The 21,305-nt window shown below is 39.0% G+C and overlaps 1 protein-coding gene across 2 annotated transcripts; it reads right to left on the bottom strand.

Annotated features, from left to right (window-relative positions):
- Window positions 1-2,900: 2,900 nt before the first annotated feature.
- Window positions 2,901-20,611, bottom strand: PROM1 (prominin 1). Of its 2 annotated transcripts, XM_010156046.1 has the most exons (15): window positions 20,457-20,611; window positions 19,544-19,667; window positions 19,060-19,163; window positions 18,566-18,650; window positions 17,081-17,227; window positions 16,763-16,834; window positions 14,159-14,251; window positions 12,942-12,995; window positions 11,435-11,515; window positions 11,274-11,342; window positions 9,384-9,476; window positions 7,766-7,881; window positions 6,628-6,696; window positions 4,573-4,613; window positions 2,901-4,353 (listed from the first exon to the last, which is right to left on the bottom strand). In XM_010156046.1, the coding sequence occupies exons 1-14, from the start codon at window positions 20,579-20,581 to the stop codon at window positions 4,595-4,597; spliced, it is 1,251 nt and encodes a 416-aa protein (XP_010154348.1). In that variant the 5' UTR covers window positions 20,582-20,611; the 3' UTR covers window positions 2,901-4,353; window positions 4,573-4,594. The 2 variants fall into 2 exon arrangements, with proteins under 2 accessions (XP_010154348.1, XP_010154349.1); XM_010156047.1 differs by lacking the exon at window positions 6,628-6,696.
- Window positions 20,612-21,305: the final 694 nt, after the last annotated feature.

The following is a 21,305-nucleotide window of genomic DNA, read 5'->3' on the forward strand; positions in this document are numbered from 1 at the left end:
CAAATATATTATTTACACTTGGTTTTGCACAACAGCACTGAAAGTTCCTAGATTAGAAATGAAAGGCATTAATTTCTCTTCTTCTAGTAATTGTTACAGAGCTCAAAACTACCTAAAAGTTACTTCATACTAATTTCATATCTCTTGTTCTGAAAGTTTTTTTCTGAAAGTGTAATCACGAAAACAAGTCGTACTCCAAAAGAATAAGGATAAATACCAAGGCTTGGACTCAAAAGCATTGGTATGTTTATGTATTACAATTAATACGTTACTGCCAAGTGTTCATCTCACTCCCATCTGACATCTGTCCCCAATGTGTGCCTGTGCTTCAGCTGAAACAGCTCATGGTCTGTCATATCAGTAGGAAACAACCGTCTTTTTACAAAGACAGCCACTCCAGCCCACGAGTAGGCTTCATCGGGGGCCTCTATGTAAATGCAGGTATCTTGGGGAATAAACAAGAGGAGTTAGAGACGTGCACATGACTGCAGGGCTATGATCTTATTGGCATCGTGGAGATGTGGTGGGATGGCTCCTATGATTGGAGCATTGGAACGGAAAGATACAGGCTCTTGAGGAACAACAGCCATGGGAAACAAGGAAAGGGTGTCACCCTCTATGTCAATGACCAGCTGGAGCACATGGAGCCAACAGAAAGCTTATGGGTCAGAATTAAAGGGAGGGCAGGGACAGGTGACATTACAGTGGGGGTCTGCTATGGACCACAAACTAAGACCAAACAGATGAGGCCCTCTATAGACAGATAGGAGCAGCCTCATGTTCACGACACCTGGCCCCCATGGGGGACTCCAACCACCCCGCTGTGTTGGAGGGACACACAGCAGGGCATAAGCAATCCAGGAGGCTCCTGGAATGGGTATCTTCCTTCTCCAAGTGACAGAGGAGCCAAGGAGAGGTGTCATGCTGGACCTTGTTCTCACCACAAGGAGGAGCTGGTGGGGAACGACAAGTTCAAGGGCAGCCTTACCTGCAACAACCATGAAATGGTGGAGTTCGAGATCCTCAGAGCAGTGAGGAGGGCACACAGCAAGCTCACCACGACTGTGGCTTCTTCAGGGATCTACTTCGTAGGGTGTACCATGGGATAAAGCCCTGGAGGAAAGAGGGGCTCAAAAAGTTGGTTAATATTCAAGGATCACATCCTCCAAGCTCAGGAGCGATACATTCCAACAAAGAAGTCAGGCAAAAACATAGGAGGCCTGCATGGGTGAACAGGAAGCTCCTGGACAAACCGAGGCACAAAAAGGAAGCCTACAGTGGGCGGAAGCAAGGACAGGCAGCCCAGGAGGAATACAGAGAAACTGCCTGAGCTGGGGATCAGGTTAGGAAAGCTAAAGCCCTGATAGAGTTAAAGCTGACCAGGGACATCAGGGGCAACAAGAAGGGCTTCTCTAAGTACTTTTTTGGTGATGAAAGGAAGTCTAGAGGAAAAGTGGACCCTGTCCAGAATGAAAGAGGAGACCTGGTTACCTGAGATATGGAGAAGGCTGAGTTCCTCCACAATTCTTTTGCCTCAGTCTTCACCAGTAAGTGCTGAAGCCACAACACCCAAGCTGCAGAAGGCAAAGGCAGGGACTGGCAGAATGAAGAACCACCCACTGTAGGAGAAGATCAGGTTCAAGAATATCTAAGGAACCTGAAGGCGCAAAAGCTCACAGGACCCAATGAGATGCATCCAAGTTGCTAAGCCACTATCCATCATATTTAAGAAGTTGTGGCAGTCTGACAAACTTCTCATTGACTGGAAAAGGGCAATCGTAAGCATAAATATAGGTTGGGTGGAGAATACAGTGAGAGTAGGCCTGAGAAGGACTTGGGGATGTTGGCTGATGAGAAGATCAACCTGAGCCAGCAATGTGTGATTGTAGCCCAAGAAGACAACTGCATCCTCAGCATGGCCAGCATGCAGAGGGAGGGGATTCTCCCCCTCTATTCTGTACCTATATCCCCCACCTGAGTACTGCATCCAGCTCTGGGGCCCTAAACATAGGAAAAAGATGTGCCTGTTGGAGCGAGTCCAGAGGAGGCCACGAAGATGCTCAGAAGGCTGGAGCACCTCTCCTGTGATGAAAGGCTGAGAGAGTTGGGCTTGTTCAGCCTGGAGAAGAGAAGGCTCCGGGGAGACCTTATAGCCCCTTCCAGTACCTGAAGGGGCTACAAGGAAGCTGGGGGGGACTTTTTACAAGGGCCTGTAGTGACAGGACAAGGGGCAACAGGTTTAAATTGAAAGTGGGGAGGGTTAGATTAGATATCAGGAAGAAGTTCTTCCCGGAGAGGGTGGTCAGGCACTGGGACAGGTTGCCCAGAGAAGCTGTGGATGCCCCATCCCTGGAAGTGTTCAAGGCCAGGCTGGATGAGGCTTTGAGCAACCTGGTCTAGTGGAAGGTGTCCCTGCCCATGGCAGGGGGGGTGGAACTAGATGATCTTTAAGGTCCCTTCCAACCCAAACCATTCTATGATTCTATGATGTTAAGCCAGGATGCCAGCAGTGAAATATGGGAGCTGAACAACTGAGAAATGTTTAATTCTGCTGTCAGTGCTACCAAAAGAACAACAGAGGCAAGCGGTAACACCTGGAGCACCTGCAGGGTATGTGGATATCCTCATCCACAACTCATCAGCTGGAATCCTACCATCTTTGCATAAACCACATCCTTTGTGCAAGTTAGAAGCTCTGGCACCCAGAGTCAATGTTCTTTCAATCCTTCCTGCTCCAACTCTTGGTCTTTTACCTTGCTTAAGCTAAAGTCATCAATATAAGTCAAATATAGCAGAAATTTTTAATCAAGGTAGCAAGAATCATTTTTGTTAAGATTTTTAACTCAGTGCGACTCTTCTGAGACAGGTCTACGCAACAAAACCAGTGAGAATCAAACATCAGTTAAGTAAGTTTTTTATTTAAATGAAGTGGGAATATTTTCTCAAATTAAAAATAGAAACTTTTAAAAATCTGTAGTTCTGAACATTACATATAGACATATGCTACATACTGTCAATTAGGAATGTTTCCATTTATGACCTAAAAATTAAAAATTTAAAGTTATTCCAGATTAAAAGACTGGTATTGCTTTTCAGCATTACTTTAAAATTATATGAATGATTTACAGGATTATCCCTACTTCAAGCCAATCAACCTTGTTGGAAACAAAGTTAAGAACACTAATATATGAAGAGACACTGTTTTAGACTAATATACCCAGTTACTTCTCTTACCAAAATGTTTTAGACCAGTATCATAGATACTTTTGAGCTCATCGATGAATTCTGCTGTTAACTAATTCAGCAATGTACCTGTATGCCTAAATCTATGGCAATAACTCTAATAGTACTAAGGTCAATGTCAACTGCTGAGCACATTTGAATTCCAGTATTGGAAGTTGTAATTTGAAATTATTTAGAAAAAACAGTATCACTGCCCCCTGGAAGAGCCACAGCTTTACAGTGATACTATTAAGGACGCTACAGAAGTGAGTGTGAATGAAGAAAAGGGAGACAGAGAATGTAAAGCATTCTAAAATCACCAACGTATTACATTGCTCATGCTCTTTTTTAAGTACTACTGAACTCTAGAAAGCTTAGCTTTTCTGCTATATTACACAATCACATATACTCCCAACCCTCCCACCCAAAAAGTTTCAAAACAAACCTCTCCAAAAAGGTCCTTTTAGGTCTATACTGCAAAAATCACTAAATATTAAATAATTAAAAGGAGGGAGAAAACATAACTGCAACTGAACTTTCCAGAGACACAAGGAGACACTGGGGGGATCCCGTATTACACTTCAAATTTAGTCCAAAGTGGTCATTCAGAGCACCAAATAGCAACACTGATCATGCTGGTAAATTCATTTGTGAATAGCATTATACAATAATAAAATCTTAACTAAACACTTAAGTTTTAAGAAAAATGTATATACAAAAGTCTCTGTATACAAAATGTATTTTTATGTAAACGTTTATGTACTGTATTTAACACAAATCAACAATTTAAGATAAGAACTTGACCAATTGTCAGAGAACTGCTAGGCAAAGGCTGTTAACCTAATTAAATTACATACTGTGATGTAAGGTAGAAAGCCCAGTGTAAAAAAAGTAAAAAACAAACCACATTTGAACTCAAGCCTTGAACAGTGGTATTTAAGAGGCAGTACCCTGATTGCAAAATATTCTGTACAGTAGTATATGGCATAACATTCCATAGTACAGTTGGGGTTTACAGTACAGGTGACAAAACAAGTGGCTCAGGGTTTGGAAGATGAATGCAAATGCCAATACACTTGGAAGAATAAGGATATATTCTTGTAGAAGAGTCTTGAGCCTCATTTATATTGCCTGAAAATAATCACAAAAACAATTCAGGAAAATTTGATGAAGTCAGAATTACAATGTAATTTAAATAGAATAAAGGCATAGATTTTTCATATGAACATCATTATGGTTGAATAATTTTATTTTTAAACCATACAACACTGTTACAGAAAGCAGAGCAGCCTTTTAAAAATCGTAAAGCAGTAACACACCTGGAATTGAATTTAAAAGCTTATTACTTACCCCTTAAAGTGTCCAGTACGTGTTACCACTGTTCCACAGAGCTATACAGGAAAACACACAAACCAGAACCATCATTTTCATTTGCCCACAAATGGTGCAGAAACACAGTGTCTAACTAAGGTGAGACAAGCTCAGCTGACACAAACTGTTCTCAAACTTTTACCCATTTAATCAAGAATTTTTCAAACAAGAGGAAAGAGAGTTGTGGTTTTCTTCACCAACCTTTCTGGTTATCTTTGTTTCATGATAGAAAGAAATGCTTGGATTACCTATTCAACATCACTCCTTTGAGAACTTAATCCAGCCTCCAGTTTTGCTCTCACAAAAATGGTGGCTCCATTTGAGATTATCATTATCTTTGACATGCATGTAACACGTGTGTGAGATACCTATACAAATATAAATATAGCTCATATGGATCTCCTACTTGTATTCATATCTCTTATAAAGATATCTGCATCTCTTTCCAGCAAAATAATCCAGCTGATTTCGAAAGACAAAAAGAATTCTGTGGGATTCTTTACACCTGCAAAAGCACAGGTATACTTCGAGAGATAGCACTTTGAATACATCTTTATCTCCCAAAATAATTGTAGGAAGTGAGAAAAAGCAAGGATAGCATAAAGGCTAAGAGGTTGCTGAAGTGAAAAACAAGACACTATTGCTATGGGAATCCCAGACTGAGACATTGAAAGCTTACAACTCATATAATTAGCAGTTTTTCAAATTATCCCAGGACATCAGAAGACAGCACTGCTCCAAACTGAATCCTTACATTTTATTATGGAAGCCCATTTTGAGTAACTTAAATTTTAAGAAAAGAAATCAGGACCGAACTAGTGGGTCTTTGTTAGTAATTTTTAGCTTTTTCGAGAACACAGTATTAAACAATTCATCAGTCACTGAAACATCACAGAAAACATGCTATGAACCTCAAGAGTATTCACATTTGTATTAAAGATTCAAAGATCAGAAAGGGACTTCTAAGGCCTGAGCAATTATTAGTTTCCTCTTACGTAAAATACTGAAAGTCCTCAGATATACTAGTGGAGAATATTTCTGAATTAAACACCTAGTAGATTCATTTAGGGAGTTCCCTTAAATTGCAGCATAGACTATGACAATCGTGATCAGAAGTATCACTGAAAACATCATTATATACAAGTACTTCCTTCAGAAGGAAATATGGTCAGTAAATAATTATTGTAAAAGACAGTTCTAATAAATAATAATATACAACAGATACAGCCATAAAATCTGGCAAGACTTCCAAACTTTTGAGTTCTCTTGGTATTTACCTATTACTAAAAGAAATGGGTTACCTTACTTCTCTGCCAATACTCGACCTAGTTGCAAGTTAAGGCACAATGAGCTACACATTTCAATCACATGAATTGGATCCTTCCTTAAACAATTTGGATATTTTGGAAACCCAAATATTTGAGGTTGTGGGACACCCTATGTTATCCCTATAGAAACTGTAAATCTCACACCTACTTAAGGTTTTACAGCACAAAAGTTGTGCATAAAAAAGAAAAGAACCCAAATCTGCTCCCTGTTCACTCAAATTTCTTTTGCGACATTACACTAGTTCTACTATGCAGAAACACTCATTTTCTCTGTTCATGCTTTCTGCACACCCTGGATCATCTGCCTTTTGCACAGGAAAAACTCTTCTCCTTACTATCTAACAAATAAAACAACTCGGGAGTAAGGATGCATCCCATTCCATCACTTTCAACTGTTAACAGAGTATTTTAATATGTTTATCAATTTAGGACCACTCACTGTGCTAAATACCTAATTGCCTGGATGTTAAGACCGGATTTAGGCAATTGCTTTGTTAAGTTGCTGGAAATTACTACCATATCTGCTGTTATGTAAAGAATGTTTGAGAAATATAAATCATATAGCGTTTGCTACAGTGAGCAATCATGCAAAAATATAAACAGAGAATTAAGTGATTCACTTTAAAACGTGCAGAAAATTGGATAGGTGATTAATATAACAGATTAAGTAAGGACACGAAGGCATGCAGTTTCAGACTTGGTTTACCTTGTAAAAACAGGATTGTGTATACCATATAAAAGCTCTTTATGATAACCATTATTACCATTTTCTGTACTGTAATAAAATAAATACACCAAGAAAGACCATGTTAAATATAAGATGGACTATGTACAGTATGACTTCTAACATGTACATGGATGATGGTATTATATGCAAAAATAAACTGGGTCTGTACAATAGAAGATAATTTTTCCTCTGTAACATTCAGGAGTTATGGCATAATTATAATTTTACATTTCTAATATTTTTATATGCTCAAAAAATTAATTATCTTGTTGAGTTGGATACTCTAATATAAACTTTAAAGTCTGGTGGAACAAAACATGTTACCTCTTTCGAAGTAACAAGTTGCATTAAAAATATAAACCCTCCCACCTGAATAAAATAATTTTAACAAATACCAGCAAAAATGTCTTATGTTTTCACGGGTATAGTTTCAACACTAAAAAACACAAAAAAGAGGAGTAATTAACTAGACACTAATAAGTGAGTCATTTTAGATGTTTCTGCTCTCCTGACTTGTGAATGTGTAACGAAAAAAGACCAGTGTGAAATTGGAGAAATGCAGCGCACGGGCTAATTGAACAATGAACAAAACAAAGAGTAGAGAAGAAAAGAGTAAAAACAACTGATGGGAAAATATGTAAGAACAGTTATCATAAAGTAAAATGCCAAGTCCCTGAGACAGAGGAACTGCAATTGAAAAAGGAAAGACCAGTTAGGAATAGCTGAGACAGTAAGAAAGCAAATAAATAATTCAAGGAGGTTACAAAGCAGACATAAACCACCTTAACGGGTTTCTCAGACAAAGCTAATCACTTGCACACGTGGAAGATACATATATTATCACTGCACAGGAAGCTCTGAAGACCTCATTCTGACATAAGTTTCTCAAGGTCAGAGATGGCAGTATCTGCACAGAATCACGGCAAGCCAAGGCAACCAAAGCCCACCTGCGTGAGGCACTTGCAGGCACCAACCCAAACCTGCAGTATTTCACAAGAATATGCAGTTCTAACCTGACTGCACACAAGGTTGAAGGATCACAGCGTCACGATGTGAGACACTAGAAAAAACATTTCAATCCATTTGTCATTTAGCTGACTCAGGACTACGTACTTACTCGTCATATACATCCTCTGTATCCATTCTACGATAGTATTTGGAGAGCTTTACAGCAAAAATTATGGCAGGAATTAAAAATATTGAAGAGCCTCCCAAACCAAACCAGAAGGTATTCTGAAAGAAAGCAAAATCCAGGAAAAAAGATGACAGAGAAAATTTATCAGAAAAGAACTGAATCCTTGTTTGATATTCTAACCATTGTTACTAGAACACCATAGACATGTGGCACTGGTCTTGTGGACTATCTGAGGCTCCTTACACTAGTGTGGAACAGGGCACGTTAAGCACTCTCCACTGGTAATGTGAACTAAAATAAGAATACCACCAACTTCCCAATGTAAACAAACAGGAATGTCTCCAAAGTTGCTCAAAGTTACATATCCATAGCGCCCTAAGAAGTTATTTCAACAGTCATCCTTGGGCTAGAACATAATTGTGTGTCTCAGCATTAATTTACTACCCACATTATTTATTTTTCTTCCTTCATATTTTTAAGTATCTGTCTTTCTCACAGTTCTTGTCAAAATCTGAGTTTCCAGCACGTTCTCAAGGTACTTTTTAACTTGCTTACTGCAGCCTGTTTGTGTAACTAATTCCATTATCACACAGTTGAACTGAGTTATCACCAGATGTTAAAACGATGATTTTTCAAATTTGATTTGTATTGGCTAGAGGCATTTTGACTTAAGTGACTCAGCTAAGTTCTACCATCAGGAAAATCATGGTCCATCTCCCACCAGATGGCTAGTGGCTACACAAAGGAGAGCAGCAGCTCTGTAACATATGAGAGAATCAACGAGTACAAGATAATTCTAGCAGGTTAGGACGTTTTCATGGTTAAGCATTAGCAAGGTTAGAATGCTTTGACCTTGACTATCATATACATTTACTGCTGGTATGATTAGGACCTGGCTAAAAGTACCATAAAGCTAAGTAACAGCTAGGAGATGTTTTAGGTGGTTTCTTATTCTATTTTAAATACATGCTGTCCTCTTTCCAAGCTCTTTTAGCAAGATGAAAAAGCCAGTATCACCCTTATATAGTGCTACCAGTCGTGCTCAGAGTCTCCACTGTGCACAAGAATGAACCAAGATCTGTCTGCTACCAGTCAAGAGACAAAACCTCATTCAGGTTTTCTAGATTAAAGGAAAGATACTTGAGAATGTTTTTCCTTGTTATTTCTCACTCAGGTCCTGCCACTGTCCCATCTCCTTAAGTTAGAAATGGTTACAGATGAAGCTTCAGACCTTTATGCTTTTCCAGTTCAAGATGGTTTAGAACAAACTGAAACCCACCCTTTCCAGAATTTTTATTCCAAACCAGTAGTACTGTGTTTACTTTGCAATTCAAGCTGTAAGAAATTCAGGAAGAACAGTTAATTTTACAGAATTCCTGCTAATAGAAGCTTAAGTTTAATAGGAACCTAAAACAAGTCCAGCACTGGTTTGGCTTTGAACTCTATACAGATCAGAACATTTTTTCCTTGCATAACTTTGGATATGATACTTTATTATCATGCTTCAGAATAGTCTAGCCAGAATAATTAAATGCAGATTTATGTTCAAAGAATTTCTCACTTGATGCCCCAATTTTCAGTAACAGAAAATATCTCTTACCACAGAATCAGTTATATAGCTGCATAAAAAAATATCTACTGCTGTATCTATCACATTGGCAACAGGCTTGCATGCTGCTACCTCCATGGCAATCTGAAAGACAGATTAAAGAAAAACACAGTTTGAAGGATCTAAAGGAATAAAATAAGAATCTCAAAACTTGCTTACAATTAAAGATACTGTTTACTAAATTGTTGTCTCTCACCCTATCCAAATTCATAGAATTGTTTAGATTGAAAAAGCCCTTTAATATCATCAAGTCCAACCCTTAACCTAGCACTGCCAAGTCCACCACTAAACCTTGTCCCTAAGCACTACATAAGCTTGTCTCTTAGATACCTCCAGAGGTGGTGACACCACCACTTCCCTGAGCAGCCTGTTCCAGTGCTTGACAACTGTTCCTGTGAAGAAATTTTTCCTAATATCCAATCTAAACCTCGCCTGGTGCAACCTGAGGCCGTTTCCTCTTGTCCTATTGTTGGTTTCTTCTCCCAAGTAACAAGCACTCAACCTTGCTACAACTTCCTTTCAAGTAGCTGTGGAAAGCGATAAGGTCTCACCTGAATCTCCTCTTCAAACAACCCCCCAGCTCCCTCAGCCACTCCTCACAGGACTTGTGCTCCAGACCCTTCCCCAGCTCTGTTGCCCTCTCCGGACACACTCCAGCACCTCAGTGTCTTTCTTGCAGTGAGGGGCCCAACACTGAACACAGGATTCAAGGTGCAGCCTCACCAGTGCCCAGTACAGGGGCACAATCACTTCCCTACTCCTGCTGACCACACTGTTCCTGATACAGGCCAGGATGCCGTTGGCCTTCTTGGCCACCTGGGCACACTGCTGGCTCATATTCAGATGCTGCCAACAAACACCCCAGGTCCCTTTCCACCCAGCAGCTTTCCAGCCACCCTTCCCCAAGCCTGCAGTGTTGCAGCGGGCTGTTGTGATCCAAGGGCAGGACCTGGCACTTGGCCTTGTTGAACCTCATACAGTTGGCCTCAGCCCATCGATCCAGCCTGTCCAGATCTCTCTCTAACAGTCTCCCTACCCTCAAGCAGTTCAACACTCCCAACTTGGCGTCATCTGCTGACACCAAGGGTGCACCTGATCCCCTCATCCAGGTCATTGATACAGATGTTGAACAGAACTGGCCCCAGTACTGAGCCCTGGGGAACACCACCTGTGTCCAGTCACTGGATTTAACTCCATTCATCACAACTCTTTGGGCCCAGCATTCCAGCCAGTTTCTTTATTCAACAAAGAGTGCGCCTGTCCAAGCCACAAGCAAACAGTTTATCCAGGAGAATGCTGTGGGAAATGGTGTCAAAGGCTGTACTAAAGTCTAGGTAGACAACATCCACAGCCTCTCTCTCATCCACGAAGTGGGTCACCTTGTCTAAGGAGATCAGGTCAGTCAAGCAGGACCTGCTGTTCATAAACCCTTGCTGACTGGGCCTGATCACCTCATCCTGTATATTGAAAATAAATTCCAGTGCGATATGCTATCAACAGAACATACACATCTTTAGAACATCAGCTTATTTTCTCAAAGGCTGCAGCTCAAGAAAAAATAAATCAAGATGCTAATGGCATCAATTTGAACTACACAGGGACAGGCTTAGTGCAATATTGGAATAAATGGTAGATTTCAGGGTAGCCATGGATAAACAATACTATGTTAAATTTGCATTTTACTCCCTTCAACATAATTTCAATTCTACTGCGAACCCAAAACTACTTATATAAGACAAGTTTTCCCCTTTCTAATACACAGCAATATCTTACAAACTGAAACTATCAAAGAAACACTTTTCTTATTACTTAGCTTTTTCAAATTTTTGTTTGGTTGTGTTTTTTTAAACAGTTTCTCTCAATGAAGTAAATGCACCTTACCGACTCCTTCACCCACTCAATGTATTGCTCAAAGTAGCCAACTATGGTATCCATGTACTTTTTTGTCTCCTAGAAACAGACAAAAGTAATTGAAAAGAGGTAAGTGAACCTGTATCTTCATGACATCATAAATTAATGTACGATAATCAAATAAAGCTTACCTGGACAATAACCAGAGAAGCATTGTTATTTATGAGAAGCTGGGCAGCATTAACAGCGCTAATGACATTTTTCACCTTAACCTGGAGAGGAAGAGATGGTGTTTGTTATAAATAAATCCCTTTCAGGCTGTTATAACAGCTCTGCAGCCATTGCCAGGAACCTATTCTCTCGATAAACCAGCACTGTCCAGTCAAACCCTGAAAAAAACATGCAGTTCCAGACAATTTTTTTACTTTACTGAAAAAGGAAGGTAGTTACGAAAAATATCTTTTTTCCTGGAATCTACATGACTAATTTATATACTCAATCAGCTTTCTCTTCCATTCTCTTTCCTTAAGTGTAGAAATAGTTTCACCAATGTATGTACATGCACTACAGACACAGTGCACAGGAAGAAAAGAGTGGCCGATATAACTATCACAACCCTTGCCTACTAGAGTATGATTCTATACATCTAGAATATGCTGCTGATCAATCCAAAAGGACTGAGACACTTCAATATATGTACCACACCATGAAGTCTCAAAGAACACACACAAAGGAAAATGTACATACATCCTGAATCTGTAGAGATGTTTCTTAAATATACTTAAGGGTCAAACATCATCCTTTTCTTATCAACACCTTATTTCGTGGCTTCTTATCTCCCCATACAGGTTCAGATCACAGATTCTAGAAGACATCTAGCTGGTCTGCTCCTATGGATGAGTGAAAACCTCAATGGAAAGAACAGAGGTATGGCCCATCAAGCTGTTGTGACTACGACTCTTAAGTGCTAGCTAATGTGTCTGGATTTTTGCCACCAGAGCCAAGGCAGGCTGGTGGCAACAGAAAGCTTCGCTGCCAAAAAAGTGACCATCCTGTTTAACGTCCTGAGTCTGGTGGAATGTGAAGAGAGCTGTATAAAGAGCAGGCACTAGCTGCTACTTAGAGGGGAAACCTGGGCCGCCCTACGGAAGCAGCTATACAGATCCAGGTTCCCACCCGTGGGGCTGATGCTGCAGAAGCAGGAAGGTAATGAGTGCAATGCTAAAGAAACAGGTCCCAGTGGGAGCTGGACATTGGACAAGAGGAAGTTAAGGATGTGAATCACAAAGATGTCCTCAGCTGCGTATCTCCATTTTCTTTCTTGGTTTCCACCCCCAAGTTTTGCATTCAAGGCTTCTAGAAAAAACAGCTACATTTTTAGGAACATGCAGAACACATATATATGGAACTTCACTGGTCAATTTTATCAAATGAGAATTAAGTTTACAATCCAAAAAACATATCCCAAACACTTTCAGCCCCCCCACAGCCCCGTATGAGGAAGGGAAAGCCACGGTAGAAAAAGCTGTGCAGAAGAGATACCTAAATCCCTATTACTACCTCAACATATTACAATCTCTACCAATAACAGAACAGCTAGAAATAGTAAAAGCTGTGCTGAAAATATATGCCCTGTGTATGTGGTGGATGGATTTAATGTATATAAAAATGTTCCTGTTGCCAGAAAGAAAAGCTTACCATAAGTTCAGATGACGTCCTCTTCAGTAACCTAATGCTCTGATTTAAAGTGCTCTATTAGAAAAGATGGGGGAGGAGGGAAAAAAAAAATCAGGTCATTACTACAGGTAAGAGCCCACCTGTTTTAACATTATATGCATGCTTTGATCTTCTACAGATTATTATGTTCCTAAGACAACATATCACACTATATATAGTAACAACAGTTGTATTACAACTAATATATTGTTATTGTATTATTGTTTACTATATTAATAGTAAAATCAGTACTTCACTGACAGCACTAAATAGTTACAGATTATATACTGGAAGACTTCAAATTTAACTGAAGTTAGTAGCAATAAACTGACTAAGATTTATTTGGAAGAAAGAGAGATCAGTTAAAATTGGAACCAAGTATTCAGAAAATTCTATATTGTGCAGTGTCAGAAGGGAAAAAGCACTTACCCTAGCTTTAACATATTTCTTGACAGTCAGTTTTGTAAAAGGAAAAGAGATGAGAATAATTAGGAGTTAATTAGGAAAGAATAGCATAGAATCAGAGTGGAACAGAAGATCTAATGCTTTTCTACAAAAGGGCTTTGATAGGGGCATAAATACTGTATCGGATGCTAAGATAAACTAAAAGTCTATGTTATGTAAGCAACATAATAAAAAGCAACACCTACACACATGAGATTGACAGCTTGAAACTATACAAATCAGTGCCCGGCACAATCAGGCAGCAGCCTTTTCATGTCTTTTGTAGCATCAATAAAAAAGATTTTTCTTTGGCTGTAAAACTACAGAACTATTAAGTCTCCAGTTCCAATACTGTTAGGTGATTGCAAACTCCAAGAAATACAAGTGTGAAAGTGATAACTGGTTCTACTTCTAAAGACAGATGGTCAGAAAAAAAAAGAAAATTAGAGATTTAGAGTTAGAATTTTGTAAAGTTCTTCCCTGCTTCCTCTTTTATTCATATATAATCACAGATAGATACAGAAAAAATAATGGGGAAGAAAAAGGTCATGATTTTAGACAGTATTAAGTAGGAATACTGTAAGCAGGAAAACTATTTATTAAACACATACTTTAACCAAATTACTCTTTAGTGACACAATCAAATGCGATTCATGCTTACGTAAATCACAGAATTCCAGCTTTTTAAAAATGTATTTTAGATATTTAGATTCATATTTGTAGAAAATGTATTTTAATATTGCTTAATATTTTACCATAGCTTGCTCTAGCGGAACGACTTGCTGGTTATGAATCATTCGAATGTTGTTTGCGTGTCCTTTTAAGGCATTTTCCAGTGCTCCTTTTGGCTGCAAAAAAATGCAATTATGCAGTATTGTTCAGTAGTCTCAAAGCTTTCCAACAAAGCAAAAAACAATGAAAGTTGCACATTATACTCATCCATTGCAGAACAGCTGATGGTAACAGTAAGATATGGCAAACTGAATTCCTCAACACAAGGAGGGGAAAGAAATCACCATATTAATAATTCAAACCTCAGCAACCAAAAAAGAAGTATTATTCTGCTTTTCTAGCTACAGCATTATCAGCACAGAATTTTCACATAGTACAGAATAGTGAGCACATCCCCCACACCTGCCACAAGCCGGACTTTGTCGCAAGAACCCTGCGGCACAGGGCCCTGGGTGGGACAAGCATTTCCCAGTCACGGGTACCTGCTTTTGATTTGGGCACTGTGGACATCACCCCGAGGCACACTCTGCTCTCTGAGGGATACAGAAGTTTAAATGTTTCCAGCCAGTAATTGGAAAGGTGACTGTGAAGGGTAATTTTCATTTTACTGCTCCTGCTTTCAGTCAGAAGACATGAGTTTCTGCCCTTTGAGCTTCTTCGAGTGCAGAAACCTGCCTGGAGCTTACACTTGTTGCAAAACACTGTAAAATTTAACTTTACTCTTAGAAATATATTTCTTTTCCATTGCATTTTGGTGGCAAAATCACTTGGCTCCCTGCCTACACATTGAATACACGCTGCTAACTCCATTTTGGAAGTGTAATAATGGCAGACCTCAGTGCTCAGAGATGTCTTTGCTTCCTGTGAAGTGCTGATGTAAGTGGCCAGCTGTGGTCACTGAGCAGCTTCAGGACACTTCCTCTACTGCACTGAGAAGCTGAATCCCTACCTAATAACACCTGTTGAGCATTATTGCTCCCTCCTCCATACCCCAACCCCCTGGTTTGATGCAATTTTATTCCATTTGTTCCTTCCAGTGTAAAAACATACGTTCAGTTTTGTGTAAGGTGCCAGAAAGTGTAACCTATACACCCAAAGTTAAAAAACTAAAAACTGTTGGAATTAATTTTTTTTAACTGATTGTTCTTGGAAACTAGAAGACCTACCATTAATAACGAAGTGGGATTACAAAACATCCTTGGAAACCAGTATCAACTTTGAAACAATCCAACTAACATAATATGTCATATTATTGTGGGTTTTTTTCTTTGGGAAGAAATACAGATGTACGCTGTGACAGTGAACATATTTAACATTGTCTTTGTCTTCTATATGAAGAAATTAATCTGCCTGACACATTCTTAATTCTAATACTACCTTTAGATTCTATTACAAAAAAAAAAAAAGAGAGAAAAAACAATCTACCAACACACATATTTCCTTTATGGAGCTACACAGAATATACCTTTAAAGAGACATCTCAGAGGCAATTCTATGTAAGACATAACATGTTTGAAGAACCTCAACTTTCACTTAGAAAATCAGCCCAAAACAACAGCAAAAACTCCCCACCTGTCTAACCTTCAAAATGGCACAACAAAAACCGAAAACGGAAGTGAAGTGTGGCCAAAGCCCTGGTACCTAAGTTAGCAAACAACCCACACGAGTAAACAGGCAATATGTGGATCACTCACAGTGCCTGCAGAGAATACTGACTGCAATAAAAAAAAACCCACGAGCAGCCTGACCTTGACATGAGAGCACACGTGGCAGAAAAATATAATGCAACAGTTATTCACAAGTTAGGCAGAAACCTGGAGTAAACACACTAGAGGCCTCTGCTGGTGCTCTCCTCTCCCTAGAGGAGGGATGGAGAGCTGATAAATTCCAAACAGCAGGGTCTCACTCTGCTGCCTGTGCTCCTTAGTGATCAAAGCAATTGTAGTACGTGTGCAGCATAACGTTCTCCCACATCGCAATGTGTCTTGGGCCAGTGTCCAAACTATGACCCTCCTTCTGAAAAATAACTCTCAAGTGACCTTGACATGCATACAAACAGATCAACTGAATACTCACTCTCCGTTAACACAGCTGTGTCACTCTGCAGACTGATCTGTGGGCAATGTTGTAGCTATACCCTCTGACCACTGTCCATGCGTCCGCATTCAAAAAGGTCCTTCAGGGCAGACAGGATATTTTGTGCATTCTACCTCCACAATGGAGCCCCAGTTCTCATTAGAACCCTTGTGAGCTGCCACAGTATTAATTTTTATTGCCAAGTGCAAAATCTTCTGCTCACTAATTGAAGGAAAATGAATTCAAATAATCTTTTCCAATTTTTCCTCCAACTGGGGGCCTAAAATGTACACAGCATCACAGGGAATACTCTGAGTGCACTTCAAAAGCAGAAATTGTACCACAGTTAGCGTACAAAAAACAATAATCAGCAATATTTAAAATACAGCTCATGCAACAGTGTTCTTGGAAGTTTTTCCTTATGTGACAATGCATCATGTATGTAGGTGTCTGAAGTACAAGAATTCTCCCACAGGAAGTCTAAATACTTGGCTATGTATTTAGACTTATATATAAACAATACGTTTTATGTATTAATGAAATAATCTCACCAGCTGGTCCGCTCGTGCTTCTAAGTCATTAGCAAATGACAGAAGATCAACCTTGGTAACACTCTTGTTGATCTGAAACAGGATGTGGACAGTAAGGAGAGAAAAAGAGTATGTTATTACATACAGAGACTGTTTGCACTTCACCATACCACCTACCCTGTCAACCCTTTATTTATATAAATATTTATTGACCTTAACTTCTGAAGAGCTTTTGCTCCAAGTCTTGCGATTCTTCAAAATATGCCTTTTTACATAAAAGCAGATTTTTTTCATTTTATGCTTTTTCCCAGTCTTGCCTCTAGTTTACTACAGTCTCACCTCCGTCAAATACGCCGCAAAGTTTATTCCTTCTATTCCTGAAGAGCTGAAATTCAGAAGATTCTCCTTCCCAATTTCATCCAGCAGAATGATTTTGCTGAGGTTTATCTGAATATGTTCAATTTTAAGTGCTACATCTTCTGTATACTGAGAGGAAAACAAAACGAAGCACAAAAGTAATTTGTACCCAGTGCATATTCTTCCACAGGATCCCCTCAAAAGCTGATTCATCACTTCAATGAAGAAACACACGTTGATTTTTGATTATGTCAGCTTAATTCAATTAACTTTGATAGAATCCACCAGGTAATGTTCTTCCATTCCCTGCAGTATCCATACAGTCTAGCCACGCCATGTTCAAACTCACCTATGCATCTTTCATACCAATTAATTGCCTTCCGCTATGTTGTAAGCGGGCTTCTCTGAACAGATATTAGTCCCTCCTAAGAGGGGAGGGAGATAAATCAGAATTCTTTCCTCTCCAGGAAACATTATTCTTAAAAATTTTAGGTTCTACCCCTGGACTTAATCAAGGAAACCTAGAGACATGGTCTAGTTGGTATGGTAGTGTTGGGTTGATGGTTGGACTAGATGATCTTACAGGTCTTTTCCAACCTTAGTGAATTCTCTAGAATCACAGAATCACTATCTCAGCTGTGACCAAGAGACACTGCCGTACTGGCCACAGCACCGGATGAAGCTTTTCTAAATATGTCTAGTGGTGACTAAAGATGACTGGCTTATTGTTACCTGAAGTCTTTCTGCACTGCACCTAAATCTAAAATGTTACCTGTCCTGCCCAGGCCATCAAGCAATAGAACAGGAATCTGCAAGCCTGACTTCCTTCCCAGCCTCCACTACTAGTCTGTTCTGGAAAAAAAGTAATTTTCCCTTTTAGTGAAACTTCCCTATTCATTTTTTGTATTTTCTGGGGCAGGGACTGCGTAGTGTGGGTACAGCACCTGGCAGAACAGAACACAAATCCCCAAGGGTTGTTATAATGAAGATCAGTATTACAGGCAACCCTAAAATTAGTAGAGTCATCTAATGACAGTGCAGTCATGTATTATTACAACTTAACTGAAAATATTTTGGTTTATCCCAACCCCTTCCCAGTAGAAATCAGAACCATTCTTAGGAGCACAGCATGTCATACTGTGGATCAATGTAAATCTGACTGGAATCAGGAAAGAACACAACAAGGCAGGCATTCAGGCTGTTGTACGAAGAACAAGACACTCATTAAACATGGTGAGCCACCTCTGAAAGATGAGAGACTTGGACCTTCTATGCAAATTTCAAAATTCACCCATAACAGAACCACACCAGAAAACTTTCCATGGTCCACTAAGACTGGTAAATACAGGGTCTATTGTATATGAAAACCAAAATCCCATAAAACCCAGACATGCTATTCTGTGATTTAGAGAAACCTCTGCAGCCTTCAAAAATAACCATGAACTCATTCATACTTCCTTTACTTACCATACTAATATTTAGTAATTCATCAATATCGAACAGGTATTCTAGGTGAAGGGAAGTATAAATTCCTTTGTTTTCCTTGCAATCACTATAAAAATAAGAACACATACATCAGCCTAAAAACCACCTTGAGGACCATGTGTTAAGAGAACGATTAACAATGTTGTTGTATCCTAAGAAAATCAGCCCTTTAAAAAGAAAAGTTCTGCCTATATTTTTTGAACTTGAGTCTATAAGAAAAAGTAATTCACAATTTCTGCTGTTCTGATAGCTGCAAAATATTTTTTTCAAAGGAAAAAATTGTTATACAATATTCCTCTGATATTACCTTTAATAACTCATATATAGGAAAAAGTCTTTTTCTAGCGATTCACTAGAAAATCAGAATGTGTTCTGGAACACGTGTGATTTCTGAATGTGTTTGAAATATGAAGCATGAAAGATACCACAAAGTAATATATATAAACTGATTTAAATCTTGAGCATAACTTTAATACCTGTACACTTTTTCAAAAGTCAAGTTAATATCTGGATTTTTAAACAAGATGCCAGAAAGATAGTTTTTCCAGTGCTGATTTATTAAGTAGGGAGTATCCAAAACCTAGAAGACAAAAGTCAATAGTGTTAGTATAATTTCAAGTTTTCAATTCATTAATTTCATCATATGCAATCTTTTGACACATACCCACATTTAAGCTTATCACCCACTAATGGAAATACAAGCAAAAGAGCAAATTCAACCTCTCTGATGCATAAAATGAGTATTAAAGCTTCACGTCACCAAGAAATGCTGAATCACAGAAAAGTTTATCTCCAAAGCAAGACTGACGCAGTATTTACACTGCAAAGCAAAAGGGAAAAGTATAACCAGATCCAAACTCACTTGAAGTGTCCCATAAAAAACAAGATGCCATACATAACTGACAAGAGCATAGACTCAGGGGGATTCTGTTCATTGTTTAATAACTTGAATAACTTCACCTTGAATAAAGTTTTATCTTCAAAGGGCTCACAGACCAGTTTTTCTACATTTCCTCCTGTGACAAAAGTAAGCACCACTACAATCATCAGCACCCAGGAGAAAAGAAAACTGAATCCAACACCACTGAAAAAGAAATAAAAAGCAAAAATTTACCTGACTTAAGAACAACGTATATATACTTTGGGCAACAGTGAAGCCAACAGTCAGCAGTTATAACAGATATAAAAACTGGTAGATGGTTGAAATACTTCTGTGTTCCAAATATCTGCTTGCCCTCTGAAACATCTCACACATTTCAGCCCTGTAAAGGTGTCAGCTAAAATGCTCACATCTGCATTGGGCATGTTTGCAAGACAGAAAACCATGTCATTTTCTTTTTTAAATTCAACTCTCTAGCCTTGTGCTCTGAAGAGAGTTTTAAAACAGATTTCAGGTGCAATATTCTCTTGCACCCAACAGTAATTACATTAAACAGCTACTGGGAACATCCAAGAGCAACTCCAAACCTCCTGAAGGGCTCCAAGTCAAGTGTTTCTTGTCTCCCCATGTGGCTTTTTTTTCTTTTGAGCAAGGCCTCAAGAGTATTAAAAAACTACAAATTCCCTTTATATTTTCAATTATTTGTTCCCAGTTTTTGCAGTTTCTAAATAGGCTTATGTAGAAATGCATTAGCTACAACAGTCACCTTAGAACAGCAGGTTCAGGGGTTTTACCCTTTGGAAATGATCCTCAAAGAACAACTCAAAATTCCCAAATCCTTCAGTGAAAGTACACGAGATTCGTACTTATTTTTGCTCCATTTTTTTCAGATAACACATACATCATTAACAAAACAAATTCTTATATGTGTCCTCCAAAATCAGTAAAGACAACCTTCTACAGATACCTTTATTTTTCACCAACGACACTTACGCCATAAGGAAGTTTCCTCCAGTGTTGGAGATGCAGCCTCTGGTTGTTGGAGAAGCATGTTTATCATAACCACAGGTGCCACATAGCAGTCCAAGGTAGTAAAAGACCAGAATCAGGACAACCATGCAGCACAGAATGAGACAGCCCAGCCACCTAAGGAATAAAAGCCAAAGTGCTTGGTTATTAGCATGCAAAGAACACACTGGAGATCTGCAGAATACACCAGGCAATACAATATTCCTAACCAACCCACTCTTGAGTGTGAACAACAAATGTTAGCAATGAAAAAATGCTTTCCCAAAAGAGGCATATATTTCGGGCCAGTACATAACCATTGTTGGATTGTAGACAGCTGTTAATGAAGGGTTGGAGAACACACATCACAGGATCAGGGTGTTCCTAACTCCAGTCACTGCAGGTGGACTGCACCAACATGTCAAAGTGCTCCAAGTGGAGCAAACAATGACTTGAAGGAGGCAGATGCTCAAACAGGAATTTATTCAAGCAACAGAGAAACTTATGAATGTGGCCTGGCCATTGGTCGTGAAGTACGTATTTTCTCTTACTGTAAGGCTCACTCCTTTTTTGCAGTGTGTTAGGCTTCTAATTGTAAATAACTTAATATCTTAGGCTATTAAAAACTAGGTTTTGGGTGTCTGTGCTGGAATGCTTTCAATGTATAGGGCAGTTACGGAACTTGATGAGGAGAAGGATCTTGGACAGGAATTGAACTCTCATTTTTATTAAATAACAGTTTTATCTGTACATATTTGAAGCACATCTGTTTATTCACACATTTTATATCTCATTCTAGCCTTTCACTCCCTCCTAATTCTCTCTGCTCTTTCT

The sequence above is a fragment of the Eurypyga helias genome, unplaced genomic scaffold (genome assembly GCF_000690775.1).
Source record: "Eurypyga helias isolate BGI_N326 unplaced genomic scaffold, ASM69077v1 scaffold3387, whole genome shotgun sequence".
NCBI classification, from domain to species: domain Eukaryota; kingdom Metazoa; phylum Chordata; class Aves; order Eurypygiformes; family Eurypygidae; genus Eurypyga; species Eurypyga helias.